Consider the following 21,679-nt stretch of genomic DNA (forward strand, 5'->3'; position numbering starts at 1 on the left):
GTCCTTACATTTCAAATTCAAGTTTGTAATCATTATGATACTAACATTATTTCTATACTTCCATGCTTATTCATTGTCACTTGATTGTTGTTTATTCTCTTAATGTTTACTTAAAGTTCATGACACATTGGAAACAGAAAATATATATTTTTGTTACTGTATTCTCAGGTATCAAGAAACTAGGCGAGTATATGTTATTCTCATGTACAAAATGGCTTCACCTCAAAAATTAGCAACGAAATTTTGTAACATATCACCCCAGATATTAAAAAACGTGGATGGAAGGTAGTACAATACTAAAGCAACAACATAATGCTTAAATTCACTTGTTTAAAGAAAACATTTCATGTTGCATTATCATAGAGCTTTGCTAAGTCCAAAGACTCCTATAAAAGAGACATATAGGAAAGGTACTGAGAAGAGAAATCAACTGTCTCCTTTTAATATCGATACTCCCAATAGGCAAAAAATATTGAGAAATGGTCTACCCGCTAAAACTGGTACATTTCTAGGAAGTGGAGGATTTGGTACTGTGTATAAAGCATTGTATAAGGGTAAAATATGTCTTTAATATTTTTCTTTAATTAATTATTATCAGAATTAAACACACTTGAATACTAAATGCTTGATAGGTGATCAAGTTGCAGCTAAAGTGATGCAAACAGAAAAATGTTTCAATATATTGAAGGGTGAAGAACATGCTTCTCTGTTAAGACATTCTAATATCGTAAAAGTGCTAATGATAGAACAAGGTGCTTCTCTATCTTTAATAACAATGGAGTTATGTGGTACTACTTTACAAGAATATATAGAGGAAACGGTCTTAACCAAAACCAAAAGAATCTGTATATTAAAGGACATAACTTGTGCTTTGCAATTTTGTCACAATGCTGGTGTCATTCATGCAGATGTCAAGCCTAAAAATATATTACTGTCTGCAGACGGTCAACCAAAGCTCACAGATTTTGGTAGTTCCGTATTAATAGAAGAGTCGAATGGAATTAATAAATTTCACGTATGTTTCTACTATATAATCATTTATATCGTTTATTAAGAAAAAGATCTTTTTTCTTAGGGTACACCAGGATATGCCGCTCCAGAAGTAATAAAAGAAAATAAACTGACTCCTGCAGCGGATATTTACTCTTTAGGAATTGTAGCTTGGCAAATGTTATTTAGAAAGCTGCCATTTGCTGGATTACACAGTCATACGATTATTTATCTTTCTGTGAAGGGACATCGCCCAGCAGATGATAATATCGATGATGAATTTCAAGGTATCTATAAAACATTGTATAGACAAATGTGGTCACAAAATGCTACTGATAGAATTACAACCAACGAAGTAATAAGCAAGATCGATATGCTACTTTGTTCTTAATATTTATTTGAATTATTATTCTTAGTCGACAGATATTTTTAATATTCTGTAGTAGATACGCGTAAATTACAGATCAAATTTTTATTGTACAAAATATACCGGAGAAAGTTACTTTTTTACGTGTCAGGCATTTCTCCACCAGGTACAAGCTGCAAAAAAACGGTTTGTTATATAGAACTAGCAAACTGATAAATAGTTTTAATAACAATTGTATTCAAAAAGGTATTTTAAATTGTTAAAAGTGCAAAAATATATTAACCATTGTGATATTGCTTCCGTTAAGCAGTATTTGATCAAGCTTGGTGACTCTTCGTCCCTCGGGCGTTGCTTCGCTTTCTGTCACATCTTCGAGCAGCATATTTACAAAATCATCAAAACCTAGCAAGGTGCCGACAATTTCTTTATCGTTTTTCATAATAATATGTATCCGAGAACCGATACATTTGTCAACTAATTCTGAAAATTAATGAAAATCAATTATTAATAATATGATAACCAAAACAAAAGAGTGAGGTTAAAACTAATTTGTAAACAAGGCGCATCTTACCTAAAGGCAATAATGTTGATGGATTTGTACTGACAGAACTCGTCATAATGTGAAAGCGTTAGTGAGATATAAGATAATTAAAAATAAAAATAACAGCACAAGTTATTCTTTATTTCATGGAGAAATAGTGGGAATAAGATAATACCTCAAAACACCACCGAGGTGCCATCTATGCTATAAGCAACAATACAATCAATTCCAAAATCTAGAACATGTGTAGGCGTAGGCAAATAATATCTGTTAATCGTAGTAAGAAAATGATAGTCTTATATGTATACTATCGTTTGATTAAGTTATAGTTTCTGCGATTATCTACCGCCAAAATATTCCATCACACATCCTGAATGAAATTTTCACTTTTCGAATTTTCATAAATTTCGAATTTAGTGTCAACTTGTTAACTTGTAAGTAGGTAAGTAAAACCGTATTGTACTCTATGTAATATTTTTTGTTTTAACGATATTGATCTCGTAAAAGCACAAACAGATAGCAAGGTTTACTCCATCTTTAGATTATTTCGATATTTGTATTTGATGTAGTTTTTACGAGTTTCTACGTTCATGGATCTCCCTACCATGAAACCACTGTTTACAGTGGGGATTCTTCTGCCCGTGCAAGTGCCAGAGATTTCCTCTCTGTAAGTACCAATTGCTAACGCTTATTCTAGGAAATACATATATAGGGAAATTTCATGCATAACTTTGCCGACCATGGAAGTCGGTAAAGCAACATCAAAATTTTGGACGTTGACCGAAGTATTGTAACCTGTATAACTTTTAATAAGTTTGATAATCGCAATCATGATGAACATTCGTAGTATTATATTGTTACAGTATTGTTTGTACAAATGATTGAACAATTCAACAATCTCATGCTTTATTTTCATCGCAGTGTAACGTATTATGTTTCACGAGACAATGCAAAGCATACGCAATATTTAAACAGAGACTAACCTCCCTTTCGTTAAAGCCACATTATATGCAAAATTACGGGGAAACGAAGAAATAGAACGTTTGAAACGATTGAAAACACTAGACGTCATGTCGTGGTCATTTCAATGGCTTTAACGGAATTGCGCGACATTTTTGAAAAGAATAATTGTAAAATCGTAAATTATCTACCCGGAAGAAAATCAAAGGGAAGAAGGCTGAAGGATTGTACCTGTGACCCGTCATGAGACCCGTTTTCATCGGAGGGACGTTTATTGGTCAATGTCAGCGTCAGCGTATATCCCCGACGAACGCGCAAGAGCGCAGGTATATCCTTTCTCGTATGCCCCTTCTTTGCGAAAGGACAAAACGGCTTCGTCGGTTCCCGTTACGGCAGACTTTGATCGCAGCTCGTGGAAGAAAGGCGGAACGGCGGAAAAATCTACGAACGAGCACACAGTGTGCGGAAGAATCGTGTGAAATAAAATTGTTATTGTGCAAAGTGGACGCTCCCAGGTACTTGCGTGCATCGTGTTTACCGCGCATGGTCCGTCCAGAAGAACCACCCTTCTTTTTCTAATTACTTTAATTACAAAGAGCAGAATAATCGTCGTGTGCTCCGTGTCTGGTGTTTTTTAGAAGATACGATAGAACAATATTCATAGAATCGGGTAAAAATGGCGGCTTGAATCTGATCGGCGATTAGATTCGTGGATTGTTTCGTGACCGACAGATCTTTGCGCGATCGTCGAAACGTGGATTCGTCCATGACGAGGATACGTCCTGTTGATCCTGTTAATGGTATCTCGACGTGATACCTGGTAACTCGTAGGAACACGTTCGAATGGAAGTCGATCGAAGAAAGAGAAGAAACCGAAAAAGTGGCGCGATCGGTGATACGTTCGGTAATACGCGTACCAACGTGCGAATATACGTAACGGATAGTTGACGCAAAAGTCCGTTACCCTCAGTGGTATTTGATGCTTGGCCGACGTGCGCGTGTTCATACTGGAGATCGAGAAAGTGTGTAGCGGCGATTTAACGTTAGACGAGCGTTATCGTTTGCTTCGACGATTATGCTATCCTCTTGTGAAAAGATTATAAAAAGAAACGTCGAAGAGAAATCACTTGGTGTGAAAGATCGAGCGATGAACTAGAACGCAAAGAAGGCGATAGGAATTCTGGTTGGCCGCGAACGAAGAAGGAATCGGAGGACGTGCGCTCTCGTGGAAGTGGAAGAGAAGCGCGCCAAGTGGAAGGAGCAACGGAGCAACGGTGGCGAAACAGGAGCGAAAGAGAGAAAATATCCCGGAGATGAAAATCGGTGGATCGCGGTTCTCTAGGGAGTCGACTAAAAGGTAGTAAGAGGAGGCCAGTCCGGATGGGAGTAGCGAGGACTAGATTGTGGTCGGTTCCTTTGGGCTGTCTAGGTCGTCGTGACAACGAGAACGAAGGAAAAGAGGACGACCGCGTCTAACCGGGTCGCGGTCGTGGAAAAATCGAGCGTGCTACGGTGATTCGGTGGAAGGATGACGACAACCACCGGAAGATACGGTGCTATGGAAATGAGACATTCCAGGAGCGAGGATTTACTTGGCGTGATCTCCGGCTCGCGATCTCCGAGTCCAAACGTGCCTCTGCCTAGTACCGCCTCCGAGGACGACCTTATCGCGGCCAGCGCCCTCCACGAGGCCACTGACTCCACCATAAAACCACCGTGTCCCTTGTTGTCCTCGAGGGTTGCCGGACCGGCGGGTTTTCCAGCGGATCGTATCGATCCAGAGGATTCCATCCGAGACATCGTCACTGAAAACGATCTCTACAGGTTCGTACACGTTTCTCCTTTTCTTCCTTCGATCCTTTATTCTGTGCAATTAGATCGGGTAAGGTTACTGGTCGCTATCGTGCGTGACAATTTATATTAATGCAGAGCTAGCTTCCTGCTAGAACATTCTTTGTTTCGTTTACGTAACTTGAAATAAAAAGAAACGTTTCAGAATGATTCGATCGATAGTCGACGAGGCAACTTCTTTCCGAGGTTTCTTCCCAAGCGAATTTTTCTTCGAACACTTTCTGTATCTTGATATCGCTTTTCTCGCCGGTGCGGTGTTTGCACATTTTTTTCTTTTATTTTTCGTCAGTCGATACTTTTATGCCGTGCGTATTGATACGTTTCGTGAATATCGATCTCTCGACTTTACCTATTGACGTAGCACGCCGTATATTTTTAGTCAATGATATCACCGATTTTTATCTTTAAGCTATTGGTTTTTGTCGAAAGTCGTAAATAAACGGTCCGATATCGGACGCATGTTTTTAGCTTGCTATCTTTTCCTGAAACGAGTCGCTTCGATTCCTACTTTCCTCGACCGAAAGATAGAGGTCGTGTACGAGCGAATACTCGAACCGTATAATAAGCGCATCGATAAAAGCGATCGAAATGGAAGAAACCAAGGATTCCAATGAAACACTCATGTACCGGCTTCTCGATAATTTACGACCGGTGGAGCTCGTTTCGAAGCTGATATTACTAGATTTGCAAGTGCCGCGGGCGCGAGATCCGGGACTACGGGATATGTATGTTAACTATAAACGTAGACGAGCTTTACGAGATTTCCTATGCTTCGCAACGATGCCTAAAACATTAAATGCGTAACATCCGTATGCGTGTTAACGCCGATGTTCGACCCCAGCAGACTATAGAATTATTGCTCTGTTCATCGATAGACGAGAGAGAGTTTAAAACTTGAAAAAAGATATGTAGCCGTGCGATTCAATTTCTTTTTCGATAATTAATCGCACAGATTTCTACATCGTTAGTAATTTTCCACTACTCGTAATTAATACGCTTTTGTCGAATTCGAAACACGGGATTACCGATTTAATTTGGTTGAATATTTTCGATTTCAATCTACTCGATTTGGAGGAATTAGTTAAGGTAAGATTAAGACGAGTTAAAGCGGTTAGCCGTTTTCACGACAGAAACGATTAAAGCATATCTCTTTGCGAATAATCAAAATACTTCATATCAATAATCAAGAAACGTTCTCGAGAATTTTGCGGACGTGTTTTTACGAAAGGCGGCGACGACGAATTTGTTCGATTTATCACGAACAGCATAAATCTTAAATCGTTGATCGGAACGCGTACACGTAAAGGCGCGCGGAAGAGGGAAAATCGTTTCCGGTTCGCATCGTCGCGTCGCGTCGTGTCATGTCGCATGTAGTTCAATTTAGTCGATGACGTCGAATCATTGACAAACTATTCGAGCTATCTGATTCGTAGACGCGCACACGCAGCAGACACGCAACGTGTTTAAAAACGGAAAGCGAGGAGCGTTTCATTTTTAATGAAGAAGGAGCGGCTTCCGTAGAATAGCGCGAGACGGTCTCAATGAAAACGGCTTCGAAGGAAATTACGAACGACTCCGGAGTGGAGCCAGCGGGCGTCCACTTAAAACACGATTTAATCAATGCAATTAATCAGCTCGCCTCGGTTTCAACAACTTCAGTAATTTCGTCTGTAATTAGAGAGATAGCTGCGCTTCTTTTACCCTCGTTACTTACAAGACAAACTGCGATGATTAATCATAAGCGCGAGCACGAATTCTTTTTTTCTTTTCCGTTAGGTATTTCTTTTTTTATCGCTCGGAAAGAAATTTATTCTCTCGAAAGATGCTTGGAAACAGATACCGAATATTTCACGCGCAATGCACGTTCAATGGTAAAAATACGAATCGTGAATAGGTTAAAAATAACTTTCATTTTTGGCAACACGACGCCCCATGCTAACCTCCTATCACAGTCGTCATTTGTATATGCTACAGAATATATATTCACGCATTAAACGATTCGCATACGTACTAAAACAGTACTGTCAGCCATTATGATTTTAAACTTTGGCATGTCTCATCGATATCTGATCGATGATCTAATCTCTCAAATAACGATACAATTTTAATAGTGATATTAACGTGTAATATCGCATAAAATTCACAAGTATTTTTATTAGAGAGCTGTCAGCCATTATGATTTTAAACTTTGCCATGTCTCATCGATGTCTGATCGATAACCTAACCTCTCAAATAACGATACAATTTTAATAGTGATATTAACGTGTAATATGGCATAAAATTCACACGTATTTTTATTAGAGAGGCTTCCTCTCGTCGAGTTGACAACATTGAAGGAAAAAACACGAGTTCCAGTTCTACCGGTATCGTTTCGATCGGCTAAATATACGTAGATATCGGAATCGACGATCAACGAGTTCTCCGATGCGTAACCGTTGACTCGTGCCCCTCCGATGTCGAGCGCCATCGGTTGGCTCTTCAGGCATTGTGCAGAAAAGAACAGAGCTAAAGATAGCGATATATTTGAGAGCAGTTTCTCCGTCTTCGTTATCCTTCCATTGTGTATCATCCACGTCAACCGAAATACATACGTTATGTACGTATTACAATAAAAATAGGATCGAGTCCCGGAGAAGCGAATAAAGTAAAAGCATTCGCTTTCTAATTCCATTTTCCTCGAGCTTCTGCAAACCCATTTTTCTTCATCTCTTCGATTTCCCATCGATGAAACGATTTCGTCATTATATTGTAAATATACCAATTAAGATATATAAGTCACAGCGACCAACTTAAGATATTAGTCTGTGGTCTGCAAAGGGGTAACCTTGTCACTTGCGAAATAAAGAAACGCGGTGTGAGGCTGTCTTTATTTAGATTTTCGAGATATCCAACGGCGATCGTTATATACAGGCGAATTGCTTGGAAACTTTGCTCGTTAACTTCGAGATTAACGAAAAGAAGCATTGGAATCCGGTTTCTTCTTTTTTCTTCTTCTTTTTTTTTCGCAAGATTTATTGATATCACGGTATTTACTTGTTTATTCGTGAAAAAAATGTAGCTAGCTAACTACTACGTACGTGGTTATTTAATTCGTTGCAGAATAGGTACATACCGTGAAAATGTACTGTACCATTTAGAGTTTAGTGTATTTTAAAGGAACGAGGCTAGCTTCTTCTAGGTCTTAGCGGGTAACGGTCGGAAAATAATTCCGCCTTGCTGTTGTGTTTCTCTCGCTGAGTTGGTTCGCGTTAATACCAATTCCATATAGATTTCTACGGTTAAATAATTAACCGTGCGTAGTTAAGCTGTTAAACCGCGGAGTTTAATTTAAAAAATCCCTTACGCGTTGCGTAGTTAAAATCAAACAAGGACGAGTACACACGTCGAACGTAGGGCAATTGTTCCTATCATCAATTTTTGCGAAGAAACGATCCATGGTCGAAAAAGGCATCGCTGTTAGGAACTTAAAAATTGCCAAAAAATAATAAAGTAAAGTACACGAATAGGGATACATTTGGAGAAAATAATCAACTCGATTTAGAAAAAGCGATACATTGTACACAGGATAACCGATATACCAAAGAGAATAATCAAATGATTTTTCTTCTATAAAATACAGAACAAGTTTGCCGAAGGTATAAAGGAAGCATGCCACTAAATGTCCTTCGTATTACTTTTCACCGAAATTTTCAGTTCTTACGGTAAATGGTAATTTTTTATTTCACACGACGAGTATACACGTCAACCGCAACGAAATAAAGTTCTGGATTGACGCGTATACACGTCGAACGCAGTTAACCGGTTAAGTTAGTCGTTCCACATAGACGATTGGAATAGTTGCAATTAACAAATCGTTGGAAATTAAACGGCACGAATGTAGTTCGTTACAAAGCTGCGTTAACGTTTAATGTCGTGTTCCATGGTTTATCATTTATTTATTAATTCCATTCTTATATTTTATTTTTTCCGATAAAAGGGAAGTACGAATTACTCGAGAACAAATCTTTTTACCAATGTCGTGACGATAGTACGATGTTTCGTTCTGCTTGCTTCATAAACAAATTTCACCAGCGTTTCCGAAAAGACGCGTTTCTTCGCTTTCTTTCGCTAACACACATCGCGAAGTAGAGTAGATATTCGATCTCCTAGCAAAAAACACACACCGCTCGGGGCAAAAAAAGAGAAGAAACAAGCATAACACGCCCTTTTGTGGTTGCTGCACCATTTTTGGTCGCGACGATACACATCGTCGTTAACCCTTTCACTGGAATACTTGGCTTAGAAAGTCGCTGGAAAATCGTTATTATGCAAACTGTTCGAAGCGCTGCTCGTGATAAACGGTAGCCTAATTCGTACGCCAATTTCTCCATCGACGAATGACCCGATTTACGAGCGATGCAAGCCGAAAATTGTTTATCGTCCCAGCTTTACCGCGTTTCTTCGCTTACTCGCGTGTTATGCAACACGCGTGTACTCGCCAACAATACGTGCAATTTCTCTTGTCGGCGAAACGCGCCGAATGTCGCCACGCGAATACGCGTCCAGATTTCTCGCTTCTTTTTGTGAGCTGCGTATCGACGAAAGTTTCCATTTGAATAGACGTGTGGCACATTCGGCTGTGAGCCAAATTTGCAACTGTATGGCAACCTCTGGTTGCAAGATGTATCGAGATCCTAAATTAAAACGTCGTGTAATATCCATCGATGGACGAGACAGAGGCTCGTACAGCATGCAGTGTTCTTCGTAATGGCCACTGATCTTTCCGATAAGAACTGAACCAAGATTTGCTATGTCACTGCGACGAGAGAAGGAAAAGAGAGAAGAATAGAAAAGGAAGGGAAAGTGCGTTTCGTCCGGAACAGCTAAGCGAATGCTTTCCAGAATTATGTTTTTCCACGTGTATCTCTCTGCTGGTACTCGTAGAAAAGTCGCCATGTATTTCACGGGTTCCTCGTTTCTAATATTCCCTTAATGTTAACACATTGTTGACCGGTCACGAGTTAACTCGTGTTTTCACGGCCAAACACGTTATGTTTCATGGCCGAGCGTAAACTCGTGATGCGCTTTTTTTCGCATCAGCGTCAAACCACGTCTTAGAAAAAGTAGTCGCTGGCAGAAAAACAAATCCGACTATAGCGTGTAGAGTATGCTCTTCAAAATGAAAACGCAACGAAACTAGATATATTTGCAAAAGCTGTTGCGTACCATTATACGTAGGTGATTGTTACATTGTTTATCATACGAAAAAGAAATATTAAAAGTTGAATAATAAATACAATTTATTAAAGTTTATTTATAATGTTTAACTTCCACATCTAATTACGAAATAACAACCGGTGACATGAGACAAATTCTCAGTAAAATTGCCGGTCAACAATGTGTGAAGGTAATCAAAAATAGATGGTTATGGCATTTGCAGTAATTAATGCGTAGAGCGTGCGGATCAAAACCTGAAATCTATAAAAATTCTGCTAACCGAGTATGCGAAGGTACACGGGAAAATATTTCTGTAACCTGATGGCATTTCACGTTAACACGTCGAATGGCATGGAGATCGCCGGTGACCCCAGTGAGATAAATTCATTAATGATGATTATACGCCGTAACATATCTCTTGTAGGTAATGTTTCAACATATTTCATATGTATCGCATAATAAAATATTCACCGTGGCGGCACGGCCAAACCTTGTAAAACTGGCGTGGCATTCAACGTGTTAAACATCCGTCGTCGTAAGGTTCACAGAAAAACGTATTACGATATGTTTCACGAGAATTTTATTTAATTTTTACGCCTATGATCGTTTTACAAGCGCTAAGGTGTCTTGAACTGTGTGCCAACTGTTCTTTGGTCTTTAACTAATTAGCTGTCGCGACCTCTTTGAAAAGTGTGTACCTGAAATGTGCCGGAAAAAGTAAGCGATAACGAGTATACTCGTCAAACACAGTGTGGCTGTTATAGTATGGAATTAAGCTGTAACGAAATGACTGTTTTATTTTTTCATTTTATTATCGACAGGGCTCGCGATCAACACGAAATATTGCCATTTCTTCGTGACGAGTATACTCGTCAAAGATGGCTAACTGGTTAATACTACGGTCCAAGCGAATTAAGCTCAGAGAGGGTTAAATCCGGGAACAAATTGACGATACAAATGTTTTTGCATAATGCGGTTCGGAACGATATTTGAAAGAAAATAAGCAACTTTGAAACAATTTCCCTTCGACGTTCCATAAACAAAATATCGATTGGACGAAAAAACGCAACTTTTTCTTACATTTCGTTTTACGTCCCAGAAACTATCTGTAAGACTGCAGAAGTTTCAGTAGAAAGTTATGGCTAATAAAGTTTATTATCTGTAAAATGAGACCTGTTACGTTATGATAAGCATAATCGTTGGCTTGTATTATTTATTATTTATTTATTTTTCTTTAGTCCGTGCCTCTCGGCTTTGCACGAACTTTCAGCTTTCTTTACAGCTCTTTATTGCACTAATCGCCTTCTTATCTCTAATCCAACACTAATGCTTATAATCTATTTACACTTATGTCTACGATTTATTGCAACTCAGCCTACACACTATTGCCACTTTGGTCTTTTTGCCTCCTTGCTGTGCTACCTTCCTGTCCTTCCATCCCTTCTTGAATTGCTTTTACCCTTCTTTTCTCTATTATCGCTCTCAGGTCCATTAGTCCTTCCCCAGTCCCATTTAATATTTCTTCCATTTCCTTTGCTCCTCCTGTTATTTCACATTCTTTTAGCACATGTCTCAGGTCCTCTTCTTCCCCTCCACATAATCTGCACCTTCTTTCTTCCTCCTCTTGCCAATGTTCTTTCGCTTTGGTTTCATTTCCGCACCTGAATCTGGCTATGATTTTTCTGTCCTTCCACTTCATCCTCCCTTCCAGGTACTTTGGCCTCTCCTCTTTGATTATGTTCCTGTAGTACCTGTTGTACTTTGATTCCCTTATCCTTTTCCTCCTCTCTTCTGTTTCTCTCTTCCTTCTTTCTTCTACTATTTGGTCTCCAGTCCAACTTACTTGCTCCCCTCCTGCTTCCCTTTGTGTCTCTCCGTTTCTCACCTCTTCTAGTTCCTTCCTTCTCTTCCTTGCTCTTTTCCCTTCCTGTCCGTTTCCCCAGTTTCTCTCTCTCTCCTTTATACACTCTTTTACCAGCTCCTTTTCCGANTTCTAGAGATCTTTCCTCGTACCTTACTGCTCTTTTTAACGCTCTTACCTTCATTTCCTCTATCTTGCATTCTTCTGTCAGTATGTAGTTTGGTGTTGTCCTGTCTAAACCTAAGATCCATTTTACGTACCCTCGTTTTACCCTATCCAGCGATTCTTCCATGTTCCAACCCCATACCTCTGCTCCAAACAGCGCCACGTTCTCTACTAGTGCTTCAAACATCTTCATTCTCCTCTCGTAGTCCTGTTTGAATATTCTTTCTCCTATGCTCCATGTTTTCTTCATTGCTATCATCGCTCTCCTTTTCCTGTCCTTATGTGCCTCTCATCGCTGCCGTTTTTCTGTAGTATGTACCCTAGGTATCTTATCTCATCCACTTCTTCTAGTTCTTGCTCTCCCCAACTCCATTTTCTTTGTCTCCTTTTGTTTCTTCTTTTTTCGAATACTACTATTTTCCTCTTTTCTGTGCCTAGCTCCAATTCTGCTTCTTTTAGAAATTTTTTGAATTTCCTTAGCATCTCCTTTAGCTCCTCTTCCCTATCCGCCATCAACACAATATCAACTGCGTAGGTCAGAGACCATACCTTTCTTCCTCCTATCGCTATGCCCCCGGCTTGCCCTTTCCTTAGCTCGTCTTCTAGCCCTGTCACGTAGATGTTAAATAATGTCGGGCTCAGCGGGCACCCTTGTCTGACTCCCCTCACTGTCCAAAAGGCTTCTGTGTTGCGGTTCTTAACTCTCACCACGTTCTTCGTTTCACTGTACAGTTCTTTAATTCTTCTTGTTAGGTTTTCGCTAATCCCCATCTTTTTCATTTTCTCTTCCAGTTTCTCTCTGTTTAGTCTGTCAAACGCCGCTCTTAAGTCCGCAAAACAGGCAAACAACTTCCCTCTTTCTCTACTCAGCTGCTTGTCAATGATGTGATTTATCACGAACACTGCGTCGGTTACTCCTCTTCCTTTTCTGAATCCAAATTGGCTCTCTTCCAGTTTGGTTTCCACCTCTGCCTTTAGCCGTTCGTCCAGTATCCCTGCATAGATCTTATACGCTGTGTAATCGTTGGCTTGTAAATTAGTAACAAACGCGAAGAAATCCTTTTTTCTTCAATCGTTTACAACTTTAATCAAAATTGTCAATACAATGGTATGATCGTACAATCTCACACTTTAAATAATGTTCAACAATGCAACAGATGTTACCAATCGTTCCTTTTTTTTTTTTTTTTTAGTAATCCAAATTAAAAAAAAAAATGTCCTTTTAAGCGCTACAGTTGCCGAGATAATGCGACTTTTTCCATAAGTTACAATTTTCAGTTTCGTAAACGTTTTTCTGCCCTTTATGGGCGTCCGATCGAAAGAGACCCACATGTAACGCAAACAATAAACTGTAAACAGACCTATTTCATTTCTTGATGTTTAATAGTTTAGAGAAACGCTTTTTCTTTTAAATTACGTAAAATGATTGCAGAAATCGGTAGAACAAGTTCCACTACGATATAGCGAAAAATGCAAAAAGTTGTATTTTAGCGTTCGAATGATAACATTTTTGTTTACTTATATATCGAAATATAGGTCTTCCTATATAGCGTATAAGCTCGGAGAATAAGAGAAATAAGCTTATACATTGCTATTGCAAATAAAAAATTTCCCGTTTGTCTTAGTACGAGTAGTACTCGTTTGTTACAGAGCCTCGACTGTTTATGCGACTGTACGATTGCACCATTGTACCATAATTCTAATCGAAGCTTTACGACTGAGAAAAAATGTATTTTTTCGCGCCTTTTACTAATTTGCAACCTAACGATCGAGCTTATAATAACGTAGCAGGTCGCATTTTACAGATAATAAATTTTATTAGCCGTAACTTTCCACCGAAATTTTTTCACCTACGACAAATAGTTTCCAAGACGTAAAACGAGATGTAAGAAAGATTGGTGTATTTTTCGTTTATGAAAAATGTCGCTTGTTTTTCACTGCGTATCGTTCTGAATCATATGATAGAAAAAGATTTCTACTATCAATTTGTCTCTGAAAAAATATGCATTCGACTAGACTGCTATTTACTACTACTACTACTACTACTGCTACTATATTTCTGCGGCCATCGTGGATTATTTTGTGGTCGGACAAAGGTCCACCAGTAGTCACTTTCTCTAAAATCATTTCTACCGCGAACATTTTTCAGAATTCTCTTACAGTAGCTTAACTGTTACTTGCTGTTACTTAGCCACATCCGCGAATTTTGTTGGTTCTGGCTTAGCAAAGAGGACCGAACTACCGTTCCACGATTCTACCAACGAAACCAAGAATCATCGAAAACAATGTTCCCTCAGTGTGTGTTATCTTTGATATCTGATATTCGGACTTTCGATCGAATGAACGACTATCGTCAACGATCGAATCATCTTGCCGAATATTCTGGAAACTGACGTATAGTTCAGCTGCTGAACTGGACGTGACTCGGTTCAGCAGCTGAATCCGAACTTTTGTCCTCCGCTCGGTATCCTTTGAAGCTGTGTGAGTTTGAAAGGCAGAACCGAAGATAATCGGTGGCTCATATTGCGATCGGTACCTTCGACACCTGGCTCGAATTACATTGCGATATTTCAGTTTCACACGACGCTGGAGATTCGGTCCGGAAAGGCGTGACGAACGGATTCTTGAAGAGCAGAGTAGAGGCTGGCTGCTGGCTGGTTGGCAGGCAACCCGGAAGACAGGCAAAGATCGTTGTTGGATCTCGAAGCGGGAGCACCGCGCGTCTCGAGCAATCGTGAAAGCGAAAGTCTCAGAGAGAATGGACGAGCCGTTACACGGCAGTGCGAGTGTCAGTGAGTGAACCAGTCGAAGATAAAAAGAACCGGAGAGAGGAAGTTTCGGCGGAGGGCAACGGATTCGCCGCGATCAATAAGAAGAGAGAACGAGAGAGAGAGAGAGAGAGAGAGAAAGAAATCGATTGGCGAAGCAACTGCAGGCAACTTGCAGCCGACGAGTGCATCGGGTCGCATCAGACCCGACCGGGCCACGCCATGACCGAAAGGTCGGCTTTCTGCTCGCTAGTTTCTCGATGTCGTCGCGAGTATCGCTCGTTACACGTGCAGCCTTCGCGTGGGACCCGAGCACGCTTCCGGTTTCCAAACGGCAGATCTCTAACGAGAGATCTCGTCGACGACCAACTCAATCCGCTGCGGTTGATAGGCCAATAAGATTGTTGCGCATTTGGTGATACTGAAACGAAACTGTCTGTCCCAGAATCGTTGTTCTGTCTGTGAATTATGTCGGCTTTTAATCGCCATTCGAATCTTCGTCCACGATGATGATAGAATCAAATTTGCTGGGTGAAACGTCTGAAATGTAGAGTTTGATACGAATAAATGGGAATAAAATCGCGGACATATATCACGCGATTGTATCATACGGCTAGCATTTTTCCACGAGATTTTTCTGTCTTCTTCCATTTGTTTAAACTTACTTTCACTCGCGTCATTGTTCTCGGAAAATGATGAAAACTAACGTGCTCGAGATAATAGATATTTAATATACTGTCTGCTTTCAGGTTCGTGCTGTTCAAGCGTCACTACGATAAATACGTTGCTTTGGCGGCGAAATATGAGGAAGCCAAAGGTATCGCCTACTACTTGGAAGAACGTTATCACGAAGTGAAGGTACGTCGGATAAGCATTTTTAATTAATCGAACCTTGTCAAATGCAGATTCAGCCGATGATAAACGATAGGAATCGTTGGTGTTATTGTAATTCGAAAGATAGACAAATTTGCTGTTCCACGCGATACGATCATAGATGCATGTAACGGAAAACGATATATATCTAGGTCGGTTTATCGGAGTAGTCGGTGAATCTAGCTAAAATCTAACGCGTAGCACATTAAATATCGGATACACGGAACTGGTAACCGATGAAACGTAACGAAGTCAAAGAAACGCCGTCGATCGTTCTCTCTATCGCGTAAAGAACGTACGTAGCATAATATGCGTCAAAGTTTCGTAGATTCGATTCGAGTTCGCGCTACTTATCTTAATCTGGAAAATTACGGAACTCTAGAAAAATCTACCGTAACCTTCGCTTTTTCCTAATTCTGTAGCAATCTATATTTCGATGAGAATGAAAATGGTTTCACACGATAGCGGGCTGCTATCGCCACGTGAGCTTTGAGAGCCTCTGGCATAAGCAACGCGTACGTATAATTAATTCTCGAGACGGTTGCAACAAAGATCAGAGTCCTTCCGCGATCTTATTAGTCTGTGCTCGATGGTATCTGTGGCCCCAGGCAGCTTGTACCGCGAGTGAAATCAACTTGCTCTCGCCTGTTGCAATATTATCCGTAAAAATGCGCGAGAGAAAACGGTCTTCTTGCACTACGCAGCTTATTTAGTATTTGCAAAAATGTATCGATAGATGTCACTGCCGTCGTTTGCCGGATGAGAAACATTTCGAGCGAGAAACGACTCGTTTCCTGTTCTTCTCGCGAGTTCCTGCGTTCGTAAAAATTCTACTTCCCAACGAATATCTTGGTCCGCGATGACTGTTCAAACTCCTTTTCTTTCTCTTTTTTTCTTCTTTTTTCTGTCTTTGGAACGGTCGAATATTCCTGACAAAAAAGTTCTTGCGTATGATTGTCGTGATCTGAAAAAACCGTACGCGGTACAGCTCGACGCGTTCCATTCTTTACACGTTCTCAATCCTGTTTGAATAGCCGATGCCAGTCAGTCAGTCACTGTAACCGTAGACCTTGACAGACAGGATTTCCCATGTCGAGTGTCCGTTTGGCGTTCGTTTATGGCTCTCGCACGCTCTTTGATCTTTTCGAAGAAATTTGACGGCAGCTCTGCGACGAAACTTTCTCGCGGGAACAATCGGGAAACGGAAGGGGGACGTTCCATCTTCGTGCGTACAGCGTTCTATCTAATCACGTGCTCCGGATTCGCGTTCCTCGAAATATCGACGTGCAATTAACCGTCGCCTACAACTTTAACTGGCACGCCAAGGTTTAATTCGACTGTCGAGATTTGACCTCGATCGAAGGAAAAATAAACGGAATGTAGGCTTCGTCCGACTAAATATGTACCTGCGATTAAATCGTTTCTAGAAGAAGTTGCGAAGAAACGATAAACTGAACCAGCGTAGCGTGATTTTTCCGTGACCGGCTGTAGAATCCAACCAGTCTGTAATATCGGGCAGGAAACAAAGATAGGAAAGAAAGTAAAAGGAAGAGACGAATCCGCGAAGCCTTTGGAGAAAAGAGGTCTAGGAAAGAGCGGAGGCGTTGTGTCGCGTCTATAGACGCAACGCAGGATAGCCGGAGGAAGGCCGTGTAAGTAGTACTTAGGTCGATTTCACCCGTGGGCACTGGTTTCCCCTTGGCCTTCCAGTGGATGCGCGTCAACTTGTACGTCTGCTTATGCACTGGCCGCCGGAGAAAATTGACCGTGGTAAACCGTACGGTGGTAAAACCGCAGAGACAAAGCCGAGCAACGACGAGCGAATGGCAAAAAGTTCGCCGTGGAGAAGAAGCGGTTACATTTCGTTACTCCGCTTTTCCCTCTGCGGTTTCGTATCTTGTCTTTCAACTTGTTCCTGCAGCGCCCCTCGTCTTCCTTCCTCTTGACTTTCTTCGCTTTCTTTCCAGCCAGTTTTTTCCGTAGCCTCTCTTTTCGTATCTTTCCTCGTTTAGTTTCGTTGCAGTGCAAGCCGCGAAACGGCCTGCCCCGAGCTGAGCTGGCTCGTACTACCGTTCATCAACCTCATACCATCGACAGTCTAGTTTGGCCGCCTAAGCTGACCTACAATGTGGCATCTAGCGCGATGCTAGATGCGACTCAGCCGAAGGAGGGAGGTGCGGCCGAGGCGGCGTTATCGGCCGGATCACGTCATACCGCCGGCTCAGTTACCGATCTTCCACTCGGCTCGACCAGCAACGTCGAAACGTTCAATGACGAACTGGTCGTTCGTATGCGAAGCAACACGGACGATCGATAATTTACGATTTAGTCGCACTTACGCAATCGACCAAACGGCGAGAATAGATTTGCCACACGTAGCAACGCAACGTAACGCATAGTCTAAGTACCGTGTTCGATCTATAAATAACGTTTCTCTCGATGGTACCCTTGATACACGAACGTCATTTCGGTCGTATTTCAGCAGTAAACACGTCTTATCGGACTAATGTACGCTTTCGATATCCGTACATCCTATCCCGAGCACGATAGATTCGAATCTGGAGCTGCAAAATTGGTTCCGTAATAAATACCGATGGTGTTTGCATGTAGCCGTTTGCAGGCACAACGGAGGCATCCAAAAGCGGCAACCGTGAAATCAGATGCAGTGCTGGAAGCATTCGGTTGCATTCTCTTTTTTAATTAGAATTATTATCTCCGTTAACGCTTGCCTGCGGACTCGTTCGCCTTATCGGTTGACAACCACTGCTACACGAATGTACCTCGTTCGTATTGTTCTCCGATCTATCTACGTTAGTTGTACAGACTCGAAAACAATCGTGACTCAGCCGATAAAAAGATGTAACTCGAAAGATAAGAGTTACCGAGATGACTTATCCAGTAAATATCAACGAATGATTTCTTGAACGAGTCGACCTTAATCAAAGGAAATTGAATTCGAGTTGAAATGAATTGGAAAGATCGGATTACGATAGAAACTCGTATAATACAAAATTGTCCGGTTGTTTCAGGCTGAAAGGGACAAGTTAGAGGAGACTCGACGGTCGTTGGAGAAGCGACTGGAGGGTTGCGAAGCAGAACTCCGAGGCAAGGAGGACGAGCTGTTCCTGCAACTGGAACGAAGCCTTCGTCTGGAGGAAGAGGTGGAGAGAGCTAAAACCGAACGCGACAGTTGCATAGCTGCTAAAGATCGGCTGGAGAGGCAACGGGAAGTAGCTTTGCGCCGTCTGCAGATGCAACTGGCGCAAAACGAGATTACTAGGCAAACTCTTGAACGAGCTCGCCAGGACGTTGTCAAACAGGCTACTGTTATTCGTGCTGAACGTGATGCTCTTGAAAGAGAGGTGATGATAATTCGAGCAACAGCATCTGTTTCGATGAAGACGATCGATGCTATAATGTCATATTGTGTATATTCTGCGTCTCTAGAATGAAGTTTTAAAAGAGAAGCTGCGTATAGAACAGGGAGAATTGGGAGAGGAAAGGCGTAGACGAGAGGAAGGTGTCGCAGCGCTGACTCGAGAAACGATTACGTTGAGACACGCCGCGAGACATCTTCGTGCAGCGACTCTACACGCTACGTCTTGCCGTCGTCGACGACGGTGTTCCGTTTGTTTATACGCGAGGCGCACTTTTGCCGAGATCGATGATTATCGCGACGAGTAAGTGGATCGAACCTAGAAGAAATACGAGTATTTATAAACAGGCCAGCCCCGATAGTCGATAACGAAGAAAGGGCTTTTATCTTTACACTTATCAAATTTCCAAATGTTTCAGTGGAAATCTTTTCAAGTGCCTTCAAGCGCCGCTGCAGGATCTACGTACCTGGTTGCGACCTAGCACAACGTCCACGACATCGATGTCGCGTGGACAGAGGACCAGTTCACCGTTGGCCGATCGAGAAATAAGTTTCATCGACGATTCCAGCGTCGACAGCAGCCCCGGTGGTAGCAACGCTAGCAGCAGTAGTACCACCAGTAGTAACAGCGCGTCCGACGATGAAGCATATCCGAGTACTCCTGTTGCTGAAATGTCACTTTCATCGGCTAACTCGAGCGCTCCAGCTACGGCTAGAGCCTTTTCATCCGATTCAGGGTTCGTCTTGATATTTCACCAAGTTCGTGTACTTTCTAGTTACGTAAGAAATAGCGAAACATTATTCGCAATAAATTTTCACGTTGTTCAGGTTTTCTTCGGAAATCGGAGATCGAAGATCACGATGTTATGAAAATGGGGGTAGTAGCACCAGCAGTAGCAGTGGCAAAAGCAGGAAAATTAGCGAGTCGCTTAGTTGCAGCGAACCGGACGAACAGAGCACGACAGGATTTAGTCGATCGAGGTGGACCTCCTCGTTTCGCAAGTTACTTGGGCGAAAACCAAAGACCAAGCCCACGCCTGACCGCTCCTCGTGAAAAGGCCAAGACTGAGAAGCACGTTATCGTGCTTCGAACACGTAGTGCGAAATCACCGTGAAATTTAGTGCTCCCTCCCTTTTTCAGCTCCGTCATTGATCTATCGAGATTGTTCGCTTGATCGGTAAAACATTCCAAACGAATTTGTTTACTATTAAAGAAACAATTCGATACTGCCAGCATATTGATAGTAATACAATCCTGGATTTCTTCCTAGTAATAACATCGAATTAAAGACCACAAATTTCGAGTTATATCGATATAGAAACTTATCCTCGCAAATGATCGTTCCGGTCATTTTACTAGTAGTTCACTTTCTCATATCTAATATACCTTGGCTGAAGTTTCGGCTGTTAATACTCGTCACACTATGTAGGAATTGAAATTTCAACGGTTATTATTGCGAACGATCGATCAAATTCGACTAAAGCGTACCATATTAGACAAAAGAACTCTGTTTACGATTATTGGAGTTAGGTCAGAAATTTCTAGGCATTTTGTTTTTTATTGGATTATGAGTAAAATAATGTCATTATTTATGACGCGTTTTATCATCCTTACATTGTTATTGTTAGGACGATTGTTGTTCTGCTAGTCAAAGAACGTATATATCGTAGACATATATGTTGATAAATATATGTATGCGTAACATACGTATATCCAAATCGATCGATCGCAATTTTATTTGTTAGTTCTTAGAATTACAGATGTTCAAATCTGCAACTCACTTTAGTATTCAATGAAATTTTCAAGATGTTTGTAGCGAAACATCACTTGTGAAACTAAATATGTTTTTGTATACAATAATACATGAAAACCAAAAAAGCAATGTTCGCTTGGATAACGAGTTTCTTTTACAGGCTGTTGTGTAACGTATACATGATAGGAACATTTGAATGAATTAGATTGGAATCGATAATACGTAAATGCATCCGATAATATATCATTAATAATCGATTATCAAACACGTAACGACTTCGTATTCAGGGTAACAACAAATTCTTTTAAAAATTTCATTTTAGTTATTAAACGAATAATTCAATAGCAACTATTACTGAATTTCTTTCTAAATCTTGCCTGTATGAAGTTGTCACATATTCTGTATATATTTTCTATATGCTATTTATGAATTTCAATTAATAGTTTTTTTTATGAATCCACGGAATAAGTAAGATTAGTTATCTGATTCATTGTTACGTTAATGCAAAAATCGTTGAAGTTTATGACAAATTAAAAAATGCTAATTCAATGGAAAAACAATAGATGAATCAGTGCTTTTCAGGAAGATATTTATAGCCAGTTTAAAGTTTTACAGTTTACAAATTTACAAACTCTTAAAATTTTTGCATCAACTAACAAATCAATGATTTTAATTGATTTGATCGTGTTTAAATTTTTATCAACGATAGATAAAGTCGTTTGGTAACCAAAAACGATTATATGTTAAATAAATAAGAAACCAAAATAGAAAATTTTTAAGGATTATCTGTTTAATGAATTAACTGCAAAGATATATTTTCTTGTGTATTTTTTCATTACCCGATTTTTTCTACAATTTTTTTCGTTCTTTACGAAATAAAAATATAAATTAATAAACCAGAAAGTAGTACCAATTTTTTACCACGTATTTTTAAAGTTAATTACAGTATCTTGCTTATCACTCTGATAAAACTGTAG

The 21,679-nt window shown here is 40.5% G+C and overlaps 3 protein-coding genes across 4 annotated transcripts; 2 read left to right on the forward strand and 1 right to left on the reverse strand.

The window, feature by feature from the left end:
- The first annotated feature begins 71 nt into the window (after nt 1–71).
- Nucleotides 72–1,381, forward strand: LOC122569542 (serine/threonine-protein kinase mos). The gene is made up of 4 exons (XM_043730735.1): nt 72–285; nt 364–554; nt 633–1,015; nt 1,076–1,381. Exons 1-4 carry the CDS (start codon nt 203–205, stop codon nt 1,379–1,381), a joined length of 963 nt encoding a protein of 320 aa, XP_043586670.1. The 5' UTR covers nt 72–202.
- Nucleotides 1,368–2,115, reverse strand: LOC122569548 (U6 snRNA-associated Sm-like protein LSm5). The gene is made up of 3 exons (XM_043730747.1): nt 1,929–2,115; nt 1,641–1,837; nt 1,368–1,530 (listed from the first exon to the last, which is right to left on the reverse strand). Exons 1-3 carry the CDS (start codon nt 1,972–1,974, stop codon nt 1,498–1,500), a joined length of 276 nt encoding a protein of 91 aa, XP_043586682.1. The 5' UTR covers nt 1,975–2,115; the 3' UTR covers nt 1,368–1,497.
- A 95-nt stretch (nt 2,116–2,210) lies between these two features.
- On the forward strand, nt 2,211–21,511 carry LOC122569540. Of its 2 annotated transcripts, XM_043730730.1 has the most exons (8): nt 2,211–2,340; nt 2,468–2,565; nt 3,057–4,682; nt 15,449–15,557; nt 18,602–18,934; nt 19,020–19,252; nt 19,368–19,685; nt 19,777–21,511. In XM_043730730.1, the coding sequence occupies exons 3-8, from the start codon at nt 4,387–4,389 to the stop codon at nt 20,000–20,002; spliced, it is 1,515 nt and encodes a 504-aa protein (XP_043586665.1). In that variant the 5' UTR covers nt 2,211–2,340; nt 2,468–2,565; nt 3,057–4,386; the 3' UTR covers nt 20,003–21,511. The 2 variants fall into 2 exon arrangements, with proteins under 2 accessions (XP_043586665.1, XP_043586667.1); XM_043730732.1 differs by lacking the exon at nt 2,211–2,340 and having other exon boundaries at nt 2,445–2,565; nt 19,368–19,707; nt 19,777–19,963.
- Nucleotides 21,512–21,679: the final 168 nt, after the last annotated feature.

This window comes from Bombus pyrosoma, linkage group LG7 (genome assembly GCF_014825855.1).
Source record: "Bombus pyrosoma isolate SC7728 linkage group LG7, ASM1482585v1, whole genome shotgun sequence".
NCBI lineage: Eukaryota > Metazoa > Arthropoda > Insecta > Hymenoptera > Apidae > Bombus > Bombus pyrosoma.